The following is a 23,690-nucleotide window of genomic DNA, read 5'->3' on the forward strand; positions in this document are numbered from 1 at the left end:
GTTAAACTAACCCATTTTTTCTCTCCTACCTTAGCCATTTAAGTTGCATGTTTCATAAACATGAATCTTTTCATTCTCTATATGTTTAATCTTTAATCTTTTCTTGCAGCGTGCTAAGGTTGCTAAAGAAGTTGTTTTAGGTATTTATTGTTTTACTATTTTACCTACCCAAAAATGTTTATCATCACAAATAAATGTGAGATGTTTTCAAATCATAACTTGGTAGATAAGTTTATTGAATTAGAAAGCTATTGATTCTTCGCAACTGATGTATTTACTATTTCTTCAAGTGTCAACTTTGCTGTGGTTTTGAAGGATGAACATCTAGATATTGATGTTAGAAATTCTTGATGATTGGTGAAATATCAATCATAAGATCTTGAATCTCATGATTCTCACACATATATAAAACAAGGATACAATATCATACCTAAATCCATGTTATTTGACCTACTCATTTGATATACCTTTTAGAGAGAGTTTTGGTATGATGATCTTCCTCAACCAAATCCTGAATTCCTTTTGGGACCTTCGTTTTCTCTCTAATGGGAGAGGTGAAAACTATTTGTGAGTTGGTGTCTTGAAGACCATAACCGATCATTATGCGTTAACTTATAGGGTTCTTATTATCCCCTATAGGTCAGTCATCTGGGTATCTACTCATTAAGCTCATATTCGTTATCTGTTTCAAAAGTCTTATGAATTGTCAATAATTAGATTACTTGTTTTGTGACCCCAAAATAAATAGCTAATATAATTGTATTAAATATATGATGTCACCTTAATTAGAAATTATGAATTTCTAACAATCTCCCACTTGAGCTTCATATTTTTCCTGAAATGATTATATCGCATATTCTTTAGGCGTGCATCCATATGCTATTTATATTTAGACTTCTCCTTAGTATAATTTGGTCCATCTCATATATCAACTATGGAACCACCGCGACCTTCATCACGTTCAAACATGACTCAACCACGATGATCACCATATTAATATACTTAATGACATAGATAAAATATGGATAAGTGACATGAAAATTTCATGCAATATGATCTCAAACAAGTCTATTTCCATCTGGTCATTCTTTATTCTTTAGTGAGATCAATCCAAAGTCTTTAATTGCAACATAATAGTTACAATACTCAAGTTCAAAGTAGAACAATAAACCATCAACTTTATTATGCATAAAACTATATATAACGTCCAAAGTAAGTCATAAAACATATAGACTCCCATTGAACTAAGGTATCATAAGGAGCAATACTCATATGAGCAATATGCTCATGAAAAACTTTAGATATCAAACCCTTACTCAGTGGATCAACTTGCATAAAATTTGTCCCTATATGTTCTATGAAAATTTGTCTATTTTGAACAGGTTCTTTAACAACCAGAAACTTGATGTCAATAAATTTTGACTTTGTAGAACTCCTATTATTGTTGGAGTAAAGAATCACGAACTTATTGTCAAAATAAATTCTCATTGGTCTTTCAATATCATCAACCACATGTAAGTCAATGACAAAATTATGCAACCATATGCCATGATCTGACGTCTCAAAACAAACCATGAACTCCAACACCATGGTTGTAGGAGCTATGAGCGTCAGTTTAGCAGACTTCCTAGAGATAGAACCTCCAACCAACATAAATACATGCCTAGAGGTGGAGTGTCTATTGTCTAGACATCCAACATAATCAGAGTCAAAGTACCCAATGATCTCTAAATTTTCAAACATTCGATAAGTGAGCATGTACTCCTTTATTCGCTTTAAGTAACACATAACACGTTTGACTGTCTTCCAGTGATGCATTGCAGGATTGCTCAAATATCTTCCCAAACATCTCCACGACAAACGCTATGTTGGGACGTGCGCAAACTTGAGCATACATGATACTTCCTATTGTAGATGCATAAGGAATTTTTTGCATCTCGTATCTTTCAAGGTCAATTTTTGGGGCATTGTTTGAGACTAAACTTGTCTTCCCTTGCTATATGGGTCTCCCATAGTTTACTTTCTTTCATGGCAAATCTATCTAGGACTTTATTTATATAGCTTTCTTGTGATAACCTTAGGATATCCTGTGAGCCATCTCTTAGTATTTGAATACCTAATACAAAAGAAGCTTCCCCAAGATCTTTCATTTCGAAAGTCTTCGTTAGAATTATCTTGGTCTCATGCAATAGTCTCATATCACTACTAGCAAGCAGTATATCATCGACATATAATACCATTTATATAAATGTACTCCGAATGAACTTATGGTACACACAACCATCAACTTTATTTAGCTCAAAACCATACGAGTTAATAAATTGATGAAACTTGTGATTCCATTGACGAGTAGCTTATTTAAGGCCATACATGAATTTCTTTAATTTGCATACCATTGACTTTGAGCCAATTGACGTAAAGTTTTCTAGTTGCATCATATGGATGATGTCTTTAATGTCACCATTTAGAAACACAACCTTAACATCCATATGATATAGCTCTAAATCAAAATGAGATATTAGTGCCAATATTATTCTAAAAGAATCCTTCGAAGATGTTGGAAAGAATATTTTTTTATAATCAATGCATTCTTTCTGAGTGTAGCCTTTAGCAACTGGATGAGCATTATATCTATCAATATTACCCTTTGAGTCCCTCTTAGTTTTAAATATCCATTTGCAACCAAAAGGTTTCGCACCTTCAAGTAATTCGACTAGATCCCAAACATCATTATCATGCATAGACTTCATCTCATCCTTCATGACATCGATCCACTTTTGAGAGTTGTAAATTTCCATAGCTTGACAAAAGTTCAATGGATTATCTTATGTTAACTCGATGTCAACCTCATGTTCTTGAAGAAATACAATATAATCATCAGAAATTGCAACTCTTCACTCTCTATTGGATCTCCTTAATGACACATATACTTTTTGAGGTTGTTGAATTTGTTCTATAGGCACTTGAAGGAGAACTTCATTGTTGTCTTGTTCTAGAGTATTGTCAAGAACAATATTCTAAATATTATCTTCTATTATTGAAGTTGTTCCTTGAATGGTAATAGACACAAGAACTTGTTCACTATCAGCGACATGTTCTTCCTCAAAGACAATATTTCTTATGTTCTCTTCTTTCCCAAAATCAACTTCCTCATGAAATCTTGCATTTTGCGTCTAAAATAAAGTCTTGAAGTGAGATCCTAAAATTTGTAGCCCCGAGAGCGTTCAACATAGCCAACAAAATAACAGCTAACTGTTCTTGAGTCTAGTTTCCTTTCATGCGGCCAATAAGATCGCGCCTCAACTAGACAACCCCAAATGTGCAAGTGTGTTAAGCTTGGTCTTTTATTAGTCCAAAACTCATATGAGGTTTTGTTAACTGCTTTACTTGGCATCCCATTAAGGATGTAAACTGTGGTCTTTAAAGCTTCCCCCAAAGAGACTCTAGTAAGGAAGAATGACTAATCATACATCTCACCATATCCTTAAGAGTTCAATTTCGTCACTCAACAACACCCTTCATGCTAGGTTTGGCTATTTGACAGAAAGGCTTATTATTTGACAGAACTGATTATCAATGTTTGATTACTACATTGAGTGTATCACTTACAAGTTAATATTTTGTCCCAAGACTGAATATTAATGTTGTGATAGGTAACTCATGATGTGCTCCACCATCATTTGAATTTAAGTATTAAAGTTGAATGTGAGTTTAATTGGAAAAAAGATTGCAATTTGTTTTGTTCTTTGTTCTTTTGACTTCTTTGTTCTTTTGCTAGTGCTGCAAATATTTTTGCTCAAATTAAGAACATCTCATTACTGAATGGGACAAACTTTAAGGTCCACAAGAAAGTCGTAGAAATTATTCTCGCCTGTATGGATTTAGATCTGGTACTTCAAGTGGAGAAATTATTCTCACCTGAAGTTAAAATTGAGAAGTGTGAACGCTCTAGACGAATGTGCTTGATGATCATGAAACACTATATTCCATATGCGTTTCGGGATCTATCTCTAAGGGTCAAAGTGTAAGGAAGTTCCTTGAAGAAATAAAACAATACTTTGCCAAAAATGAAAAGGCGGAGACGAGTAGCTTGTTTGGCTAAACTCATCTCCATGAAGTATAAAGGCAAAAAGTACATAAGGAAGTAAATTATAGAGATGTCGAATCTCGCATCAAAACTCAAGTTAGAGCTTGGTGACGACTTGCTCGTGCACTTGGTTTTGATCTCATGTCTTGCACACTTTGGACTATTCAAAGTGAGCTATAATACTCATAAGGACAAATGGTCTCTCAATGACCTTATATCTCACTATGGGCAAGAGGAAGAGAGACTATAGATAGATAAGACTGATAATGCTCACTTGACTATGACCTCTCAGAATAAGAAAAGAAAGAACATTATAGATGATGTGAAAGGGTTATTTGCGCTTTTCCTCAGAGAATGTGGAATTGCTCCGCAATATACTATGCTAGGAAAACCAAGCATGGATGATGTTGTTGAGTGATGAAACTGAACTCTTAAGGATATGGTGAGGAGTATGATTAGACATTCTTTCTTACTAGAGTCTCTTTGGGAGAAGCTTTAAAGACCTCATTTTACATCCTTAATAGGGTGACAAGTAAAGCAGTTAACAAAATCTCATATGAGCTTTGGACTAATAAAAGATCAAGTTTAACACACTTGCAAATTTGGGGTTGTCCAGCTGAGGTGCGGCCTTATAGGCCGCATGAAAGGAAACTGAACTCAAGAATAGTAGATGTTATTTTGTTGGCTATGCTGAATGCTCTCGAGGCTATAAATTTTATGATCTCACTTCAACACTTTTTTAGACGGGAAATGCAAGATTTCTTGAGGAAGTTGATTTTGGGAGGGAAGATAACATAATGAATGTTGTCTTTGAGGAATAATTTGTCGCTGATAGTGAACAAGTTCTTGTGCCTATTACCATTCAAGGAGTAACTTCGGTAACAGAAAATAATGTTCAGAATATTGTTCCTAACAATATTCCAAAACAAGACAATAATGAGGTTCTCCCCCAAGTGCCTATAGAACAAATTCAACAACCTCAAGAAGTAGAAGTGTCATTAAGGAGATCCACTAGAGAAAGGATAAATGCAATTTCCGATGATTATATTGTTTTATTTCTTCAAGGAAATTACTTACACTTTTGACCCTTAGAGATAGATCCTCGAAACGCATATAGAATAGAGTGTTTCATGATCATCAGGTACATTCGGCTAGAGCATTCTTACTTCTCAATTTTAACTTCTTCGAGGATTTCTGGAGTAGAAATGGGTTTCTCCACTTGAAGTGCCAGATCGAAATCCATACAGCCGATAATAATTTCTACGACTTTCTTATAGACCTTAAAGTTTGTCTCATTCAACAATGAAATGTTCTTAATTTGAGTAGAAATATTTACAACACTAGCAAAAGAACAGAGAAGTCAATAGAACAAAGAACAAAACAAATTGCAATCATTCTTGCAATTATACTCACATTCAACTTTAATACTTAAATTCAAATGATGGTGGGGCGCATCACGAGTTACCTAGCACAATATTAATATTATGTCTTTGTACAAAAATATTAACTTGTACGTGGTACACTCAATGTATGAATCAAACATTGATAATTGGTTCTGTCAAATAATAAGCATTTCTTTAGACCGACTTACTATTCACATGAAAATATATATGCTTATCACATATTTATTAACCTTTTTTTGGGCCGATCACTATTCGCATAAAATGCTAATATACAATTGGCTTGATATTTTATATCAATCATTAATGATACTCTCATTTGTAATGGTCAGACATTGATCATAATGCATGTCTAATAATAAAGTTTTCTGTGGACTGATTTATAAACCTTATAATAATTACATGTTTACCATCACATGTGTGTATATAATCCGACCAAATAATATTTTTCCTTTGGACCGATTAATACTCACATGGATACATATTCACACTAACATTTGACATTCATTATAAACAATTCATGGAAAAGATGTCACTTTGGCGACTTCTTGTTTAATAGGTTCACTTAAAATGTCAAACAATTTTATTTTCCAAAAAAATCATTTAGTTGTGTTTGATTCAACACTTCAACCATAATATATATTATTTATATCCACCTATAAATACATATAATTACTATAGCCTATTGGTAGCATTGCATCATTCTCACCATAAAGATCTACGTTTCGAATTCCAGTGAAAGTCTTTTTGAATTTTCCATTAAAAAAGATTATCATTTTATACATGATTAAACATGGTAGGACACATTGTCCAAACGGAAAAATGCTTCAACAATAGCAACCCCTAAATAATGCAATCAACCACCAACTAATGCAACAAACCATGAAATGTTGTAACCATTTAAACAAACAAGTAAATAATATATATAAAATAAGACATGTTCACATAATAGACTCATCATAAGATACCTAGCATAACTTTAACTTTTAGTCTTTGGACAAAAAAAATAATTTGTAAGTGGTACTCTCAATGTAATAATTAAATATTAAAAATTAGTTCTGCCAACCAATATCATTTCTTTGGACCGAGTATTATTCACATGAAAAAAACTTTATAATTATTACATATTTATCATCACATGTATGTTATTATTTGGTCATAGTGTGTCTTCCTTTGGGCCAAACACAATTCACATAAATAACCTCATAATCATCTATATAATTTTAATTAATTTCCACAATAAAGGTTACTGTGGCAACATATTATTGCATCAATTAATTCAAAAATAACTACTAGATAAAAGGTAAAAAACATGGGTCCATTGTAAAATATATAATCTTGGAGTTAAAACCTTTAGATTTGATATCTTTTATGATTAACAAATCCAATCCCACAATATAATTCCAAATCAGATAATATATATATATATATATATTGTAATCTTAATCAAATGTAAACTAAATCCAGATTGAAAAGCATAAAAAATAGATGCAAATCATTATTGAAATTCTAAATCGAATGTGATCAAGCATATCTTAAAACATATATGTAATACTTACTATATATATATACACTTTCACATACTAACATAGTAAAGTATATATAATTTTAAATTTAATGAGTAATTCTAGACATCATAACAACCTCAAGCTAGAAACAAAAACACGACTTAACCCATATATACCTTATACATATACTTCAACAAATTGCAAAATTGTAAAGTGACAAAAGTCAATGTCCAACAGTAAGGCAGTAGTGTGCATATAAATACATATTTCACAACAGAGTCATAAAAGTTAATGCAATGTTCATGCACAGATCTGAATATATACTTCAACATATATTGCAAGGATTCATAGTATGAATTACCCATGATTCAAATAAGCGGAAGCAAATAAAAGATATTCTCATTATTCATAAATACTCAATTTTTATAACCAATAGCGGAATCATAAAATCTTCAAATTTAAAATTAGGGTTCGTACAAAATTGGAAAAAAATATCCTTAATGGAGAATAATAAAATTCAAAACCTTAGCTCTAATACCACTTGTTAGATAATTCCTTATTATTGGCGAAATATCAATCATAGGATCTTGAATCTCATGATTCTCACACACATATATAAAACTTGAATCCATGTTATATGATCTACTCATTTGATATACATTTTAGAGAGAGTTTTGGTATGATGACCTTCCTTAACCAAATCCTGAATTCCTTTTGGGACCTTCGTTTTCTCTCTGATAGGGAGATGTGAAAACTATTTGTGAATTGGTGTCTTGGGGACCATAACCGTTCCTTATGCGTTAACATGTAGGATTCACATTAACCCCTATAGGCCAACCGTTTGAGTATCCACTCATTAAGCTCATATTCATTATCAGTTTCAGAAGTCTTATGAGTTGTCACTAATTTAATCACTTGTTTTGTAACACAAAAATAAATAGTGGATATAATTGTATTAAATATATGAAGTTATTCTTATATAGGTATTAAATTACGAATTTCTAACAATTGATTCTCTATTTCTTGATTTACAGAACTTATTCTTATATAGGTATGGAGCTATATTCAATTATCTTGAAATACTTGGGATTGTTATCATCAAAGGTGAGAAATTAATCTTTAATTTCTATATCATGGTTGACATCTTTTTTGTATCACCCCAGTTATGTCATGCGACCTCCCAGGCCCATACATATACTGAGTGTGTCATCGTAACACCTTAGTTATGTCATGCGACCTCCTAGACCCATACATAACTAAGCGTGTCACCCCCAAGCTTAAATACTCCCTGCAGTATTTTATTCCCCACAAAGGGGAGCCTTCCGCGTCTCGAACCCGTGACCTCATGGATATGACCTTATGGTTGACCTCAGGGATATGACTCCCTACACTATTCATCATCTTCTTGGTTCGTTCTTTTGATTTTGTTTGTTGTAAGTTGTTATTATTTTGTTCAACAAATGGAGGGTATGAATTTCTACATGGTATCAGAGCACTTTCTCTGAAGGTGTCTCTGCTACGCTTCTGCCTCCATCATTCTTCTCCCCCCCTTTATTTTTTAAGCAGGTTCCTCTGCCCTCTCCCTTCCTATTATGGCTAACCAAATTGTTGTTCAAAACCTCATCCTCGATCCAACTAGCCCTTACTACTATCACCCTAGTGAGAATCCAGGAGCTGTCATTGTCACAATTCCTTTAAATGGTGATAACTACCACTCTTGGGCCAGAGTTGTCACTATGGCCCTTGAAACTAAGAATAAAGTTCAGTTTATCGATGGGACCCTCCCTAGACCTCCCAATCATGATCCTTTATTTCCTTGCTGGAATAGATGCAACAATCTTGTTGTATCTTGGTTGAACCACTCCATACACCAGACTATCCTCCCTAGTATACTTTGGATGAAGAATGCACTGGAAATTTGGAATGATCTTAAAGAACGATACTACCAGGGTGATGTTTTTCGAATTTTAGAACTTATTAGAGAAATATACTCCATCAAGCAGGGCACCTTGAGCATTTGAGCCTACTAAAACCAAATTAAAGGGCTTTGGCAACAACTTGATGATTTTCGCCCTATTCCATCTTGCCTATGTGAAATAAAATGTAATTGCACCCTTATTCCTATCATAAAGACCTACAAAGAACATGACTATGTAATATGCTTCCTGCAAGGACTAAGTGAGCAATATTCCATAGTTAGATCCCAGATCATGCTCATGGACCCTCTACCCAATGTGAACAAAGTTTTCTCCATGTTAATTCAACAAGAGAGACAAATCAACCTTCCCTATGATGAGAACAAGGTTCTGGCCAATTACTCCAGTGACACCTTTGATGGAAGAGCTAGAAGAAGAGGAAGAAATTTCAAAAGTCAAATCACAAGGAGAAATCAGGTCTTATGCAGAAATCAAGGCATTAGAAGATTCCAAAGAAGCACCAAGACTTGCACTTACTGTCATAAAACAGGCCACACCATAGAGGTTTGTTGTAGAAAACATGGTTTTCCTCCCAATTACTTCACCAATCAATCTGGAAATATCAATAGCCATTCAAGTCAAGAACCTGACAACAATGAATATGCTTACTCAACCATTCCAGATTCTGCTCTCAAAGAACAAAATGAGGGTTCCAAACTTAGCTTCACCGCTGATCAACACAAAGCTCTAGTCTCCATTGTTGAACAAGGAAAGGATCAGCCTAATCACACTGCTAATCCTTGTGAAGTTTGTCACCTTGCTAAGTAGAGAAGACCGCCTTACCTCAATAGTGAATCCAAATCAAGCAATTTATTTGATCTTATCCATATGGACATTTGGGGACCTCTTGCCATCCCCTCAACCCATGGACACAAATATTTCTTGACTGTTGTTGATGACAAGTCAAGATACACATGGGATTTCTTTATGCAAAACAAAAGTGACACACATACTTATATTAAACCATTTGTTTCTTATGTTGATACTCATTTCCATTCCAAAATTAAAAGCACCAGAACCGACAATGGAAGAGAATTCTTCCTCAATGACTTCTATGCCATCAAGGGAATTCAACACCAAACTTCTTGTGTTGAATCTCCCCAACAAAATGGCATAGTAGAAAGAAAGCACCAACATATTCTTGGGGTAACAAGATCCCTTAATTTTCAATCTAATATACCAAAGTGCCCATGGAACTATGCCATTTCCCATGCTACCCACCTTATAAATAGACAGTCTACCAGATTCCTCTCAAATAAATCCCCCTATGAAACTTTGCATAATGACATACCAGATATTTCCCACCTACAAACCTTTGGCAGCCTCTGCTATATATCCACCTTATCCTCTCATAGAACTAAGCTAGACCTTAGGTCCAAAAGGTGTGTCTTCTTAGGATATAAAACTGGGACTAAAGGTTGCATTGCTCTTGACTTTCATACTAATGAATTACTAATATCTAGGAATATAGTCTTTTTCGAGCACATTTTTCCTTTTCTTCCTAAACCGAACAGTTCCACCACTACCAACACTCAACCTGACCCCCTTCCCCAACCACCTCTGCTTGACATAGATACCTTCCCCATTGTCCCTACTAACACTTCTACTACTCCTCTTCCCAATCCTCCATCTCCTATCCCTACCCACAGATCTCCTATCCCTACCCACAGAACCACTAGACAATCCTCTAGAATCTCAAAACCCCCAATTATCTTCAAGACTATCATTGCAGCCTTGCTTCTGGTTCTCAGCCAACTGTCTCATCTCTTATCAGGTATCCTCTTTCCCATTATATAACCTATGATAGTTTATCTGCTAACCATAAACATTTTTCTATGTCCATCTCTTCTGTTTTTACCCCTTCTCACTATAAGGAGGCCATCATTCATGATTGTTGGACTCAAGCAATCAAGACTGAAATCCAAGCTCTTTAATCCAACAACACTTGGATAATTACTGATTTGCCTCCAGGTAAGAAACTCATTGCCTGCAAATGGGTTTTTAAAGTCAAACACAACTCTGATGGCTCCATTGAAAGATATAAAGCTAGATTAGTGGCTAAGGGTTATACCCAAATTGAAGGAGTTGACTACCTTCAGACATTTAGCCCTATGGTCAACATGACCACAATTAGAGTCCTCCTATCCCTTACCTCCACTAACAATTGGCTTCTCCATCAAATGGACATCAACACTTCCTTCCTTCATGGTGACTTGCATGAAGAAGTCTACATGAATTTACCTCATGGCCTTCCTGTCCAGAATAAATCCTCTGTTTGCAAATTACAAACATCTATTTATGGCCTCAAACAAGCTAGTAGGCAATATCATGATAATTAACAATTGTTCTTGTTCAACACGGTTACATTAAATCTAACTCTGACCACTCCTTATTCACCAAATCCATAGGTCATAAATTCACTGCCATTTTATGTTATGTTGATGATCTTGTCTTACTTGGAAACGATTCTTCTGAAATAAACATTACTAAACAACTTTTACACAACAAGTTTGGTATTAAGGTCCTTGGTCCTCTTAAATATTTTTTAGGCATGGAAATTGCCAAATCAAGCAAAGGTATTGCCCTATATCAGCGAAAATATGTTCTTGATTTTCTTTTTGAGACAGGTATGCCAAGTTGCAAACCTTCCTCAACACCAATGGACTACAACAACAAACTTCATAGCACCTATGGATCCTTACTAACAGATTCCAAAACCCTATAGAAGACTGATTGGCAAGTTACTTTATCTCACCAATACAAGACCAGATTTGAGCTTTGCAGTTGGGCACCTTAGCCAATTTATCTCTTCTCCTACTGATCAACATCACCAAGCTGCTTTTCGCATCCTAAAGTATCTCAAAAATTCCCCTACCCTTAGTATCTTCTTTCTCACTCACAGAAACACAATCATCAAAGGCTTCTCTGACTCTGATTGGGGAGCATGTTTGGACACTCAAAAATCAGTTATTGGTTGGTGTTTCTTCCTTGGCTCTTCATTAATCTCTTGGAAAAACAAGAAACAAAATATTGTCTCCAAATCTTCTACTGAAGCCGAATACAGGGCCTTATCCATGGCCTCTTGTGAAGCATCTTGGTTACTATCCCAAGATCTTCGCATCAACCACTCTTCTTCTATTAGCCTCTACTATGACAACAAATTCGTCCTTCACATTGCTGCCAATCCCATTTTCCATGAACGAACTAAACACATTGACATCGATTATCATGTGGTGAGGGAACAGGTTCTCAATGGCACTCTTCATCTCCTTTCAATTGCCTCTAAACTCCAACTAGCTGACCTGTTTAAAAAACCATTACCTCCCACTCCTTTTCACAACATGATCTCCAAGCTTGGCTTGTTAAACTTGCACATGCCAGCTTGCAGGGGACTATCAACCTTCAATATTTCCCATAATCAAAACAACGAACTCAAACCTGCCTCAAAAGCCCAAACCAGAGCCCAAATTGAAGAAACAGATTTTGGCGGGAAAGGCGATTTAATCGATTAATATAGTTTGTAATCTGTTATTTCCTTTTTCTAGTTGTTAGCTTTCTGTATATATATTCCCAACTTCTGTTTGTATAATGCAATCATTTTCTTTCCTAAATCAATAATAATAATCACGAAGCATTGTTCAATTCTTTGATGGAGATTTTCTTTTACTGTTCATCATCTTCTTGGTTCATTCTTTTGCCTTTGTTTGCTGTAAGTTGTTATTCTTTTGTTCAACAAATGGAGGGTATGCATTTCTACTATTTTGGTTTAATTGGGAAAATGGAATGGTGGTGTTATCATTTGAAATGTGCTTGTGTTTACAATTTCTTTTAATCTTCAGTCTTGATTGACATGAGTATTTTTTTGTGATTGTATTTATATGAAATATTCTTGCATTAGTGGTAAGCAATTCTCAGTTGTCAATTAGTTATATATTAACCTGCTAATATGAACTCAATATATAATATTAAAAATCTCTTAATTGCATATATTGTCTTGACTTTATTATGAATTTATTGTCTTGACTAATGAATTTATGTGAAAATCAGACTCTATAAATGCATGTATTATTATACTGACAATTACAATAAGGTAGTTTATAATGGTTTTTATTTTATGCATATGTGTGGATCTTATCTTTGAGGGTGAGCTTGATTGTTTGCATTGTGACCTAGATATTATAAATTTAAATCTTGAAAATAGCCTATTCACATAAAGATGTGCACGTATGCTCTCTTTGGACTCCACTTAGTAAGAGCCATATGCACTAGACTGCCTTTATTTGAATATTCTGTTTGCATGACAATAACTTTTTAGTTTTAATTCATTTAATTGCATTGCCATATTTGGGCTATTATTTACTATTTTAGTTTCGTATTTGGGTTAATATTTATTAATATACCGAGTTGTTGACCTAGACATGAAGTTAGACTAATATGCGGTACATAGGATTGTAGGAGTTTGTTCGGGTTTTCATGTAGCATTTTGTAGTATCAATACTTTTTCTTTTATAAATAATGTTTGAATCTTTACAACCTTAATATATCTTTTCTAACAAATGCCATAACTGTGTGCTTGGTTTCTTATAACCATAACCTGGACTTCTTGTCTCCTTGTGTTTAATAAAAAAAGAATGTTGTGTGCTTCAGCCGAATAAGTGCATTCCACAATTGTGAGCAAATAGTCATTATATGCTTATGCCTATTATTATATTTTCATCTTTAGCTCTTATTTAATTCCAACGATTAATGTTTGTGATATAGTAATGTTTGAAAGTATATTTAAAATAGAATGTTGCCAAATTGTAGGGGCGCTGTGGTAGTGTAATTGGAAGGGGATGTAGTTGCAATTATGATGGACGCCAATTTGTGATTTTACGATGATCCTTATCTCACCATATCTGACATTCTAGGGATGATGAATATACCAGAGTCTGCTCAACCATTATACATCAGTCTTCAAGAACTATATTCTAGTTTGTGCTACTAGGCCTTCCTCTACTTCCATATTGCAAGTTTCATCCCCTCATCTCCTTATTTGGTTCTTGTATGGAGTTTTGAAATTTGATTCCCTTATTGTCATCTATATTTCTTTCATGGCATTAGGATGGTGGTGAGATAGTGCAGGGTTTGTTGTTAAATGTTTATAATAAGTTCTATATTCAAAATGTCAAATGTTTAGGATGTTTTTTTTTTGTCAAAATATCAATTGTTTGATGTAAAACATACATTCAAATTTAAATGTAAAGTTAAAGATCAATGTACCGCGACCGCCTAATATGGTCATGTTGATGAAGTGGTTGACATGTGGTCATGATCATGAAATGGTTCACTTGCTTAGATCTTTCAATAGTTTCTTTTTGTTTCATCCATTGTACTAACAAGTTCTTCATTTAATATTTCTACGTGACAAGTCAAATTGGATAAAAAAATGAGATAAAAAAAAATCAATTTATTCTATATAAATGAACATGTAAAATGTGTGTTTTAACCATGTGACAAAAATATACCAGTTTGTGTGAATACACAACTAACTTACTAGTTATATTTCAAAATTATTTTAACTTTTCCTTTTCACAACTTGGTAGTTAATGAGGCACATGGATGACAATGAAAACTGAACTCGTGGGTATCCTCCTAAACACAACCCAAATCTAACGGGTTAAACCTGTTGCTAATGGGTCCGGATTCTACCCGATATTAAATTTTGGGTTCGAGTTCAGATTTGGTATATGTATTACCCTACCTCAAACCCGCCCCGATTGAATAATTAAATAAATTAATATATCTAATTGAATATTTCTAACCTACGTAGGCAGATGAACTTTGTTACAAATTCTGTTTTGGTTGATGGCTGATCCAAATATGCGATTTATTACTATTCCAATTTGCAAATTTGAATCTGCGGCTGCCGCCACCACTGTTGTCAAAAGAGGACTGATGGTTCGCGCAACAACAGTTGAGGGGTTAAAAGGTTGGTGGTACTGGGATATGAGGAGAGAGTGGTGATGAAGAAAGATCAATGCTCTCTGTGCAGCTTGAGAGGAAGAGTGCAGTGGAGTGGGGCGGAAATGACGACAACTTTATTGGGGTGCCGACATCATCTGGACTTGGGACTAGGTAGAAGAACTTTGTTACAAATTCTGTTTTGGTTGAAAAATAACATGTTTGTTACAAAATTTAAAAGTTGTTGTTGTTTTGATTGAAAAATAACATATGATAGTATTTTAGTTTTTCAGATTTTCCATCAAATTTGGGTTACCAGAAACCCGACAAGTTCGGGGTTGATATTGTTAATTTTAACCCCGTATAATTCGATTCGAGATTAGATAAACATAAAGAGACCTGCCCTATTGCCATTTCTAATGGGACATTGGACAATATTATTGTTATTGTGCATATATAGCTAAATCTGACATGCTATTCGCAATACACTTGTTCTTGGACCTAGTTGAATATTAAATAGCACTTATTGTATGTATAATGCTGCATCTTTTTCATGACATTTGTGGTTTATAAGTTTCAATAGGGTTCATGATTTTCAACAATGTTTTGAGTTTAAAATATGTACCACGTCTTCTACCTTTGATTTCTATTACTTTTATTTGAGAGTCAATAATGATTACTAAATTAATAATGTATGATTTATTGATAGTATAAAAAATACTTACACTGTTAATGTATACATATTAAACCCATATGATTTATGTTCCTATTGAAAATAAAATTGTAATTAGAGTATAATATATATACACGGTCATTTATATATAGTCAATATAACATATTATTATATATATTATTTAAATGTTAATAATAATTAAATATGGAAATATAATAACATTATAAAATTCTCTTACATTTTCAATCCATACATTTTTTTTTCCTAAATCTTGAATTAAAAAATTCCATTGCATTTGATAATGGATCTGATCTATCTATCCATTGCATTTTTTCCTCTTACATTTTGAGTTTTTTATTAGTGGATGGATCAAATGAATTCTATTGTTAGATTGACCATGGTCCGTGGACAATTTTGCTATTCCTAGTTCAACAAGTCAGCATTAAAGTAAAAAGCAATGCACACATATCCTATACTTCACACGAGATAATTCAAACAAGCAAACAATTAGAATTTAATATTCACCCGTGAATATATTATTTACAATTCCATTATTTATATTTAAAAGTCAATAATAATTAAATATGAATAATAATAATATACAGACATGGTAAAAATTTAATAATTGTTTTATGAAAATGCCCTTTCCTATGATGGTTTTTGAAAAAGTTAGTATAGCTCAAAAATACACTATAGCCCATTGTTTTAAAAATTAGCTTGGAGCGACTGCTTTGATCGGTTGAACCATTAACTAGATATATGACTAATCTGAGCCTCTCATTTAACCTTTTTGCATCAAAATCGGAAGGAACAATTTGACTTTGTCATTTTAAGCTTAAAATTTATGACTCGGATGATCAGTCAGGTTCAATTAATTAAATTTTGTACTTAAACCCAACCAAAGCGACCACTTTTTGAGATGAAAAATCACGTACTTTCAATTTATTTATAGTTATATTTATTATTTGTTAGTTTATATTCTAAGGAAATCTTAATTGTTTAATTAAATTTTAAATTTATTTGTGAACTTTGTGGTAGTGATTGATTGTTTAATTAGGTATAGTAATATTTTTAAATTTAGACTATACAATTACTAAATAATGTTAGTTAGTATTATTAATTTTCTGAATTTTTAATGCTACCCAGTCAACTTGTTTAACCAATGATTTATTAACTCAACACCTTAATCGAGTCATTAGTTGATCATAGTGTATTTTTTTTTATGAGCCAAACCTATCAGTGTAACAATACTATTATTTTTCATTTGAATAGACTTTATAAATTTTAATATTTTACCAAAGGATTTTAATATTTTGCCAAAGGATTTTAATATTTTTAAAGCTTTAGTAACAAAATCACACTTTAACATAAGCATAATGACATTATAAGTACTAGAAATACACCGCAAAACAAAACTTTCCTAAAAGAGGCTCATATTTATTTATTCTAAAAGGACAAATCCAGAAAATTTCATAAAATATGGTATTTTTTATTCAATATGATTTTTTGATGATTTTTTTTTTATAAAAAATAAGAAATAAATTAGTATAAACATGATTGTTATCTTTTCAAAACCAAATATCATTGGCATAAACCAATAAAATTAATACATCCAATTTTCCACTATCTATTCTGCTTTAGAAAAGTTTCTAAATTTCATCAATATCTCAAAAAGTCTAATTTTCGATCTTTTTTGAGTAGTCAATATTAAAAGATAAATGCACATAAACTTTTAGTTGATTATGTGATCAATGACAAACTTTTAATCATAACCATCCATGTATGATTATAACACTCCTTATTATAATAAATGAGAACATTTGAGACACATTTTCTCACATTTTCTTCACTCCCTCTTTGCTAAAACAATTATTGCTCCCTTCTCCATATGTGTTTTTGTGATATAGAATTGACATGAGTAGCCATAAGGGAAATTCTTGAATTGACACGGGTAACCATAAGGGAAATTCTTGAATTGACAATGGTAGCCATATGGTGGGAAATTAGGAAATTCGAGAATTGACACTGATAGTCATACTTTGGATACTTCGAGAAATGACATTGATAGCCATATTATAGGTGAATTTGAGATCGAGTTTTATAGTGTAGTAAGAATACAAAACATAGAACTGAACTGTTTTATCCCAGATATAGGGTGATTGATAGTCTACTAGCACATTTTGAGTAGTGCTATGAAACATCTTAAAGAGAATGACCTCATCATGACTCAACCATTAATAAATCTTCGATGTCATAATTAATTGTTGTAAGTTATTTACAACAATTTTAAGACATTTCCTTCAGCAATGATATGCACAAATAATATTACTCGGTTGAATAATTTGACCTTAACAAACATTTTAGTTTAATGGGACAAGTTTCAAACATTGGCAACACAAAATGAAATTCTTTCTCACCATAAGAAAAGTTGACTACGTTCTAAATACTGGTGTCTTAATGTTGTCGGAAAAAGCTGAGAAAGAGGAAAATGATAAACTAGCTATAAAACTAGCTTTCCAGAATGCATTTTGAATGGATTATTTGATGATCTTCATGATTATTATAATTCATATAAGTCTGCCAAATTAATTTGGTAAGCACTTGAAAAGAAATATAATAATGAGGAAGTTGTGAGTAAAAAGTATGTTTTCATAGCTCTTACCTCAAGTATCAAATGATTGATGATAAATCAATAGAGTCTCAATCTCATGAGATACAGAAGGTTGCTCATGAAATCATATATGAGTGTATGCTCCTTTATGAGCAATTTCAAGTGGTTGTCATTATTGACAATCTTCCTCCCCACTGAAAGGACATCAAAAACTTCCTCAGGCATAAGACCAAATAATTATCTTTGAAATCTCTAATCACCCGTTAGTGTTTTAAGGAAGAGGGTCGTAGACATGATCATAGAGATATAGTGTTCATTGTTTCTATCAACAACGCTAAGAATGAATTCTTAGGTGGGATTCTAAAGTCTGCTGACAATAATTTCAAGAATTAGAACCACAATTAGAACAAGAATAAGAGCACCAACATCAACAAGAATTGGAACCTCAAAAGATTTAATTTGTTAAACCACATGTTAAGAATGACTTTAGTGGTATCTTTATTTACTTCAAATGTGGTAAGTTTATTGCATGCAAGTGTAGGAATAAACCAATGAATGGTCCTTCATAAGCCAACATGATTGATGAGCCACTCGTGATAGTGTTATCATGCTATGTCCAAAATACACACCATTGTTGCTTTCGATATTGATGATGTGGAGCTGAAGTTAAATCTATAAAGATTTTGATTTTCATAAATGTAGTGCACACTCTAGAGATGAGGAATAATCTAGTTTCTGATTTTCTTCTGAATAAGGTTAGTTTTACCTAGATCATAGAGACAAACTTGTATACTCTTACTAGGAATGATGTTTTGTGGGGAAATGATACACCACTGATGACATGTTTAATTATCATTTGTCCTATAATTAATCTTATTCACCATTCATATTTAATCATTATTCGCTTTTAAAAAAACTAATCCAAATGAATGGTGAATGATGTAGTGACTGTGTATAAATCTTTATACTGACAGTACATAAATATTATACTTTATTAACTATATCTAAAATTTAGGCTTAAAATAACATAAAATCGTTAAAATATTAACATAAAACTTCATTATCATTATTTAACGAAGAAATGATAATTAAATGTGAATGATGTTACAATAACACTAAATAAAACTCATACACTTCTAAGTAAAGAACTTTTTTCTCATAAAAAAACTGGTTGTTAAAAACAGAAAATGACAAGCTCACCCATCAAAGATAGAAAGCAGCAACAACTCCACATTGGCCTCAGCAACACATTTTCCAACTCAGAAATAGAAAGCAGCAACAACTCCACATTGGCCTCAGCAACACATTTTCCAACTCAGAAATAGAAAGCAGCAACAACTCCACATTGGCCTCAGCAACATTTTCCAACTGGCAACAGAAATAGAAAGCAGCAACAACTCCTAACTGAAAACACAACCACCACCTTCCCAATATTACATAACCAAATAACCAATTCAACATAACCACTGTATACTTTATAAGTGAAAAAAGTGAACACACAAAAATAAAAAATAAAATTAAAATGTACGGAAAAGTGTTTCTCTCTTTTATTTTCATGCTCCTCTTCCTAATTTCACATTCAATTTTCATAGACACATTCGAAATTCGATCTTATTTCTTCCCACTCTTAAAACCACCAACGGGTTCACCCGATCAATGGCAACCCGACCCGAATGCCGAACCGAAACCCGACCCGCCTCTCCGTGTATTTATGTACGATCTCCCTCGTCGATTCAACGTTGGAATGATCAACCGTCGTGATACGACGGAGACTCCGGTCACCGTCGTTGATTGGCCGCCGTGGCCGGAAAATTGGGGGCTTAAGAAGCAGCATAGCGTGGAGTATTGGTTGATGGGATCGCTTATTCATGAAGGTGAGGATGGTGAGAGAAGAGAAGTGGTTAGGGTTTTGGATCCCGAAGTTGCTGATGTGTTCTTTGTGCCGTTTTTCTCTTCGTTGAGTTTCAATACGCATGGGCATATTATGACGGATCCGGCTACCGAGATTGATCGAAAGTTGCAGGTAAGAGACGTAGGCAGATGAACTTTGTTACAAATTCTGTTTTGGTTGATGGCTGATCCAAATATGCGATTTATTACTATTCCAATTTGCAAATTTGAATCTGCGGCTGCCGCCACCACTGTTGTCAAAAGAGGACTGATGGTTCGCGCAACAACAGTTGAGGGGTTAAAAGGTTGGTGGTACTGGGATATGAGGAGAGAGTGGTGATGAAGAAAGATCAATGCTCTCTGTGCAGCTTGAGAGGAAGAGTGCAGTGGAGTGGGGCGGAAATGACGACAACTTTATTGGGGTGCCGACATCATCTGGACTTGGGACTAGGTAGAAGAACTTTGTTACAAATTCTGTTTTGGTTGAAAAATAACATGTTTGTTACAAAATTTAAAAGTTGTTGTTGTTTTGATTGAAAAATAACATATGATAGTATTTTAGTTTTTCAGATTTTCCATCAAATTTGGGTTACCAGAAACCCGACAAGTTCGGGGTTGATATTGTTAATTTTAACCCCGTATAATTCGATTCGAGATTAGATAAACATAAAGAGACCTGCCCTATTGCCATTTCTAATGGGACATTGGACAATATTATTGTTATTGTGCATATATAGCTAAATCTGACATGCTATTCGCAATACACTTGTTCTTGGACCTAGTTGAATATTAAATAGCACTTATTGTATGTATAATGCTGCATCTTTTTCATGACATTTGTGGTTTATAAGTTTCAATAGGGTTCATGATTTTCAACAATGTTTTGAGTTTAAAATATGTACCACGTCTTCTACCTTTGATTTCTATTACTTTTATTTGAGAGTCAATAATGATTACTAAATTAATAATGTATGATTTATTGATAGTATAAAAAATACTTACACTGTTAATGTATACATATTAAACCCATATGATTTATGTTCCTATTGAAAATAAAATTGTAATTAGAGTATAATATATATACACGGTCATTTATATATAGTCAATATAACATATTATTATATATATTATTTAAATGTTAATAATAATTAAATATGGAAATATAATAACATTATAAAATTCTCTTACATTTTCAATCCATACATTTTTTTTTCCTAAATCTTGAATTAAAAAATTCCATTGCATTTGATAATGGATCTGATCTATCTATCCATTGCATTTTTTCCTCTTACATTTTGAGTTTTTTATTAGTGGATGGATCAAATGAATTCTATTGTTAGATTGACCATGGTCCGTGGACAATTTTGCTATTCCTAGTTCAACAAGTCAGCATTAAAGTAAAAAGCAATGCACACATATCCTATACTTCACACGAGATAATTCAAACAAGCAAACAATTAGAATTTAATATTCACCCGTGAATATATTATTTACAATTCCATTATTTATATTTAAAAGTCAATAATAATTAAATATGAATAATAATAATATACAGACATGGTAAAAATTTAATAATTGTTTTATGAAAATGCCCTTTCCTATGATGGTTTTTGAAAAAGTTAGTATAGCTCAAAAATACACTATAGCCCATTGTTTTAAAAATTAGCTTGGAGCGACTGCTTTGATCGGTTGAACCATTAACTAGATATATGACTAATCTGAGCCTCTCATTTAACCTTTTTGCATCAAAATCGGAAGGAACAATTTGACTTTGTCATTTTAAGCTTAAAATTTATGACTCGGATGATCAGTCAGGTTCAATTAATTAAATTTTGTACTTAAACCCAACCAAAGCGACCACTTTTTGAGATGAAAAATCACGTACTTTCAATTTATTTATAGTTATATTTATTATTTGTTAGTTTATATTCTAAGGAAATCTTAATTGTTTAATTAAATTTTAAATTTATTTGTGAACTTTGTGGTAGTGATTGATTGTTTAATTAGGTATAGTAATATTTTTAAATTTAGACTATACAATTACTAAATAATGTTAGTTAGTATTATTAATTTTCTGAATTTTTAATGCTACCCAGTCAACTTGTTTAACCAATGATTTATTAACTCAACACCTTAATCGAGTCATTAGTTGATCATAGTGTATTTTTTTTTATGAGCCAAACCTATCAGTGTAACAATACTATTATTTTTCATTTGAATAGACTTTATAAATTTTAATATTTTACCAAAGGATTTTAATATTTTGCCAAAGGATTTTAATATTTTTAAAGCTTTAGTAACAAAATCACACTTTAACATAAGCATAATGACATTATAAGTACTAGAAATACACCGCAAAACAAAACTTTCCTAAAAGAGGCTCATATTTATTTATTCTAAAAGGACAAATCCAGAAAATTTCATAAAATATGGTATTTTTTATTCAATATGATTTTTTGATGATTTTTTTTTTATAAAAAATAAGAAATAAATTAGTATAAACATGATTGTTATCTTTTCAAAACCAAATATCATTGGCATAAACCAATAAAATTAATACATCCAATTTTCCACTATCTATTCTGCTTTAGAAAAGTTTCTAAATTTCATCAATATCTCAAAAAGTCTAATTTTCGATCTTTTTTGAGTAGTCAATATTAAAAGATAAATGCACATAAACTTTTAGTTGATTATGTGATCAATGACAAACTTTTAATCATAACCATCCATGTATGATTATAACACTCCTTATTATAATAAATGAGAACATTTGAGACACATTTTCTCACATTTTCTTCACTCCCTCTTTGCTAAAACAATTATTGCTCCCTTCTCCATATGTGTTTTTGTGATATAGAATTGACATGAGTAGCCATAAGGGAAATTCTTGAATTGACACGGGTAACCATAAGGGAAATTCTTGAATTGACAATGGTAGCCATATGGTGGGAAATTAGGAAATTCGAGAATTGACACTGATAGTCATACTTTGGATACTTCGAGAAATGACATTGATAGCCATATTATAGGTGAATTTGAGATCGAGTTTTATAGTGTAGTAAGAATACAAAACATAGAACTGAACTGTTTTATCCCAGATATAGGGTGATTGATAGTCTACTAGCACATTTTGAGTAGTGCTATGAAACATCTTAAAGAGAATGACCTCATCATGACTCAACCATTAATAAATCTTCGATGTCATAATTAATTGTTGTAAGTTATTTACAACAATTTTAAGACATTTCCTTCAGCAATGATATGCACAAATAATATTACTCGGTTGAATAATTTGACCTTAACAAACATTTTAGTTTAATGGGACAAGTTTCAAACATTGGCAACACAAAATGAAATTCTTTCTCACCATAAGAAAAGTTGACTACGTTCTAAATACTGGTGTCTTAATGTTGTCGGAAAAAGCTGAGAAAGAGGAAAATGATAAACTAGCTATAAAACTAGCTTTCCAGAATGCATTTTGAATGGATTATTTGATGATCTTCATGATTATTATAATTCATATAAGTCTGCCAAATTAATTTGGTAAGCACTTGAAAAGAAATATAATAATGAGGAAGTTGTGAGTAAAAAGTATGTTTTCA

At 32.6% G+C, this 23,690-nt stretch overlaps 1 protein-coding gene across 1 annotated transcript; it reads left to right on the forward strand.

Annotated features, from left to right (window-relative positions):
- The first annotated feature begins 8,587 nt into the window (after window positions 1-8,587).
- Window positions 8,588-9,016, forward strand: LOC109337423. Its single transcript, XM_019574403.1, has one exon. It carries the CDS (start codon window positions 8,588-8,590, stop codon window positions 9,014-9,016), a length of 429 nt encoding a protein of 142 aa, XP_019429948.1.
- Window positions 9,017-23,690: the final 14,674 nt, after the last annotated feature.

The sequence above is a fragment of the Lupinus angustifolius genome, unplaced genomic scaffold, assembly GCF_001865875.1.
Source record: "Lupinus angustifolius cultivar Tanjil unplaced genomic scaffold, LupAngTanjil_v1.0 Scaffold_6_36, whole genome shotgun sequence".
Lineage (NCBI taxonomy): Eukaryota > Viridiplantae > Streptophyta > Magnoliopsida > Fabales > Fabaceae > Lupinus > Lupinus angustifolius.